Source organism: Otolemur garnettii, unplaced genomic scaffold (genome assembly GCF_000181295.1).
Source record: "Otolemur garnettii isolate 467f Iridium unplaced genomic scaffold, OtoGar3 scaffold00101, whole genome shotgun sequence".
Classification (NCBI taxonomy): Eukaryota; Metazoa; Chordata; class Mammalia; order Primates; family Galagidae; genus Otolemur; species Otolemur garnettii.
The window spans coordinates 2,077,656-2,081,886 of NW_003852496.1; the positions used below are offsets into that span (position 1 = coordinate 2,077,656).

General features: G+C 50.4%; 1 protein-coding gene across 1 annotated transcript in view; it reads left to right on the forward strand.

The window, feature by feature from the left end:
* SEC61A1 (Sec61 translocon alpha 1 subunit) overlaps positions 1–3,161 on the forward strand; it is a 16,050-nt gene extending 12,889 nt beyond the window's left edge. The window contains exon 12 of the mRNA XM_003796191.3: positions 915–3,161. Coding sequence (XP_003796239.1) covers positions 915–1,101 — 187 coding nt within the window. The 3' untranslated portion in view covers positions 1,102–3,161. The remainder of the gene's footprint in view (positions 1–914) is intronic.
* Positions 3,162–4,231: the final 1,070 nt, after the last annotated feature.

Genomic DNA, 4,231 nt, shown 5'->3' on the forward strand with positions numbered 1-4,231 from the left:
TGCCATGGCACTCTACCCAGGGGGACAGCTTGAGGCTCTGTCTCAAAAAAAAAAAAAAAAAAAAAGAAGGCAACCAGAAGGAAAGCCAGAATTGGGAATTTCAGAGTTTAATCCCTAGCAGGGAAAGTAGGCAATTTAGTTCATGCTCTTCATATTACACCACTCCGTTTACAGCACTATTCAGTAGAAATGTGAGCTACATGGGTGATTTTTAAAATTTCTAGACGGCATATAAAAAAATAAAAAGCAATAGGTGAAATTAATTTTAATATATTTTACCTAACCCATGAAAGTATCGATTCAACTTGTAATTAATGTAATAAAAATCACAGTGAGGTTTTTTTGTTTTTTTGGGGTTTTTTGAGGCAGGCAGAGTCTCACTATGTCACCCTTGGTAGAGTGCGTTGGCATCATAGCTCATAGCAACCTCCAACTCTTGGGCTTAAGTGACTCTCTTGCCTCAGCCTCCCTAGTAGCAGGGAGCTATTTTTTATAGCTGGTATTTTTATATACCTGGCTATTTTTTGGTTGCACTTGTTGTTGTTTAGCAGGCTCGGGCTGGGCTCAAACCCACCAGCCTCATTGCATGTGGCTGGTGTCATAACCACTGTGCTATGGTGCCGAGCCACAATGAAATGTTTTATGTTCCTATTTTCAAATTAAATCTCCAAACTCTTGTGTAACATCTTTGACTAGATTTTGACTAGTCCCAGTCTTGCAGCCAATGTGTAGCCAGCATGGCCACTCCCTGGGTGCACAGCCTTAGTCTACTGTGTGTTGTTGCTGGTTACAGTAGGAAGCCTCTGAGGTGTTAGATCCCTAAGTCCCAGGGAGCCTGTTGGCGGGTCTGTCTCAGGGGTGGGCCAGCAGGGGGCTCTGCAGGTGGCTTGGAGCTGACATGCCCCTTCCCCCAGGTACATCCCTACAGCTGCAGCCTTTGGGGGGCTGTGCATTGGGGCCCTCTCGGTCCTGGCTGACTTCTTGGGTGCCATCGGGTCTGGAACCGGGATCCTGCTTGCCGTCACCATCATCTACCAGTACTTTGAAATCTTCGTCAAAGAGCAGAGTGAGGTCGGCAGCATGGGGGCCCTTCTCTTCTGAGCCACGTCCTCCGAGGACCAGGGAGAGGAAGCATGCTCTGGAACTGCCTAGCAAGGGGAACTTGTCATGGGCGAGGGCTGCTGTGGCTTGTGGACTTTTGTTTAATAATGTTTTTCAATTTCATATTTGTTCATTCCACTGTGTCAAATGCTAGATGTGTTCCAATTTGAAAATTTGCTTTTTATTCTGGCGTTGGCAAAAAGAACTATAGAAGTGAAATTTTACTGCTGACTGCCAGAGAGGTGGGGATGGTAAATGGTTGTCCCCAGGTGTGTATGTAACTTTTTGTTTGAACCTTTGCACCTTCTCAGTGCTGTGTGTGGCTGCAGCAGTGTCGGCTGTTCCCCTTCTAGACTGGTTGGAAGCACAAACACTGCAATGTCTATGTTTCATTTTGGCAGTGGGATGTGAAGCTGGGAGCAGATTGTGTGTTTTCTGGGGACACTGAACCTTATCAGCGTGTCTCCTTCACAATCAGGGTGGGCATATCTGGCTTAAGACTGTTTCTCTCTAAGACACCATTGTTTTCTCTTATTTTTTCAGTAGATTTTTTTAGTTCAGAGCTTCTTCCAAAAGAGAGGAATAGAGTTCCTAGAAGACACTTTTGGGCCAGCTGTGGATTTTTTTGCATGTGCCTATTGGCTCTTCTAGCTGACTCTTTTAGTCGGGCTTTGAGTCTGCGTGTCTCTGCCATCTCCAGAGACAGTCACCTGCATCCTATAATGGAGTGAGGTTGGGGGTCTTCAGCTTTGCCAAGTGGAGCCTGGCCAAGCTCGGTAGGCATTTATGTGGAGGACCCTTGCAGTGACGTCTGTTTGTCCAGATGCTGCCAGTCATCACTGGCTGTGTTTCCTTGTGGTGGCAGTCGGACCCAGAGTGAGTGACACCATGTTCACCGGCTACTCCCACCCTCTAGGCCGACAATCTCCACTTGTATTTTTAGAGTTTTCTTTTTGTGTTTAGGACCAAACACAAGTAAGTAAATGACCAGATGCCACCGCCCTCCTCTGAACCTTCATGGTATGTTTAGCAGAGAGAGGAGATGACAGGCTCAAGGTCAATAGCAAAAGCAGGTTGAGAGAGCTTGGGTGTTTGGGCAAGTTGCTCCAGTGCTGTAAGACTCACGATTACATCTGAAATAAGCTCTGTTTGTGATGATGCACAGGATGGATCTTGGAGACTGGCATCCTTTCTTTCTAAGGCCTTCAGGGAAGCCTCAGAACAGGTGCTGCTTGGCAGCAGTGGCTGCAAGTTCGGCACTGAGATCCTTCAGGATCTGAAAGTTCTGAGTTGACCTTTAAATAGAGTGTGACCAAGGGTGTGTCCTTGCAGGGTGCCCCAGTACTAAGAAGGGAGCACCAGACACAGCCGTGTAGGGAAAGACACTGTCCCGCCTGCGGGCACACAGCACCCTCGGAAGCATAGAGCCACTGCCATGGTTAGTAGCGGCGGCAGACTTTGTACCTGTCTGAGTAATGGTGGGACTTCCTGGGAGACTTCGCTGGCAATGCCAGCCAGGAAACAGACCAATCACAGGACAAGAAACAACTTGCCTAAAGCTACCCAGCAAGTCAGCAGCAGAACCAGAAGGGTCCTAGGCCCCTCCACCCACAGTCCAGGGCTTACCACCTACCACACGTGGCCTTGTCTAGACCCAGTCCTAAGCAATGGAAGGCTCTGAGACCTGACGCCCTCACACCCATGTGGTTTTCCCACTGCCCTGTCATCTCTGCTTCTGCTGCGGAAGGGCAGGGCCTGCCCCCGCCCAGCCTTGAGAATGCTACGGCCTCTGGCAGGCAGGCAGGCGGCCACACCCAAGCTGTTGGGCTATGGGTGGAGAGTGCCGGACCTCAGGCGGCGCCCCTACAGTCCTGCCTGCAGCTTGTAACCATCCCGCTGAGCCCTGCAAGGCCCAGACTCAGGCTCTGTGGTTAGTGGTCACAGTGTGTGGGTGACAGGGGCTGAACCCAGCTTCCAGGGGACTGTCACTGTGGACGCCAAAATGGCATAACTGAGATAAGGTGAATAAGTGACAAATAAAGCCAATTTTGTACAAGCTACTAGTCGTGTTCTTTTGTTTTTAAATTACATTTTATTTTCACAAAGGCCAGCAAAGCATGAGGCTTGAATGTAACTTTAGGGGTGTCAGAGTTTGGCTGGGGCATTTTGCCTGGTGGCAGGTCATCGTGGAGCCCATGTGCTGGTGACGTGAAACACAGTGGTGGGTTATTAGGGGCCCATAGCCAGGACAGGCTGCAGCCACTCCAGGCCAAGCATACGAGTGCTGTCTATACCATGAGGACGCCAAGGCCTCCAGCCAAGCACAGGGTGCGACACTGCCCATGGGAGAGCCGCAGCGCCCTCACAGCCTCCTTCAGTGCATAGCTGCTGGTGGGAGAAGTCTTAACCCCTCTGTGAGTTGGCCTCTGACCCAGTCTGTAGCTAAGCTAGAAGGGCTTCTGCTCGGCCGTGGACACAACTTGTTCTTTTCTAGAACATGCTAGAAGTCTCCCTGTTAATATTCCGAGCCAGATGGCAGGCCACGTTTCAACTTACCCATCACGGTCAAGGCCTTGCCACAAACCCCTCACCTCAGCCTGGTACTTCCTCAGTAACCCTCAAAGGATGGGTGGGCAGGGTGGCTCCTAGGGCCATGGCTATGGGAGGACATTACACTTTGGCTAGACTCCAGCCTCTGTTTCCTTGTGTCTTGAGACATTTATGATTTCTGAGGTGTGTTGGGCAGGGGCAGGATGTCCCTTTGGGACCCATTGGTGGACAAGTTCAGGCCTGGCCCTGCAGGCCTCAGCATTGCATTTTAAGACTCTGCAGCCTGGTCTGCCCTATGCTTCCTGTACAGCAGCCACAGTAGTGGGGTCAGAGAAGCCCTGGACAGCAGCACAGCCTGGTGTGAGAGGTCCAGACCAGCCCTACACTGTGGAGCACTGAGATAGGCAGGACATTCAAGTTTAGCCTTAAAACCAAGTTCAAGTCAGAAGACCTCCCACCCAGGGAAGAACCAGGCCTTTCCTTCAGTGCCTGTGGGTATCTGGCTTTTGTCTATGGCCACAGCCACGGGAGCCCAGGTTACAAGAGCTACATGAGTGGTTCGAGAAGCCAGGCTGCGCTG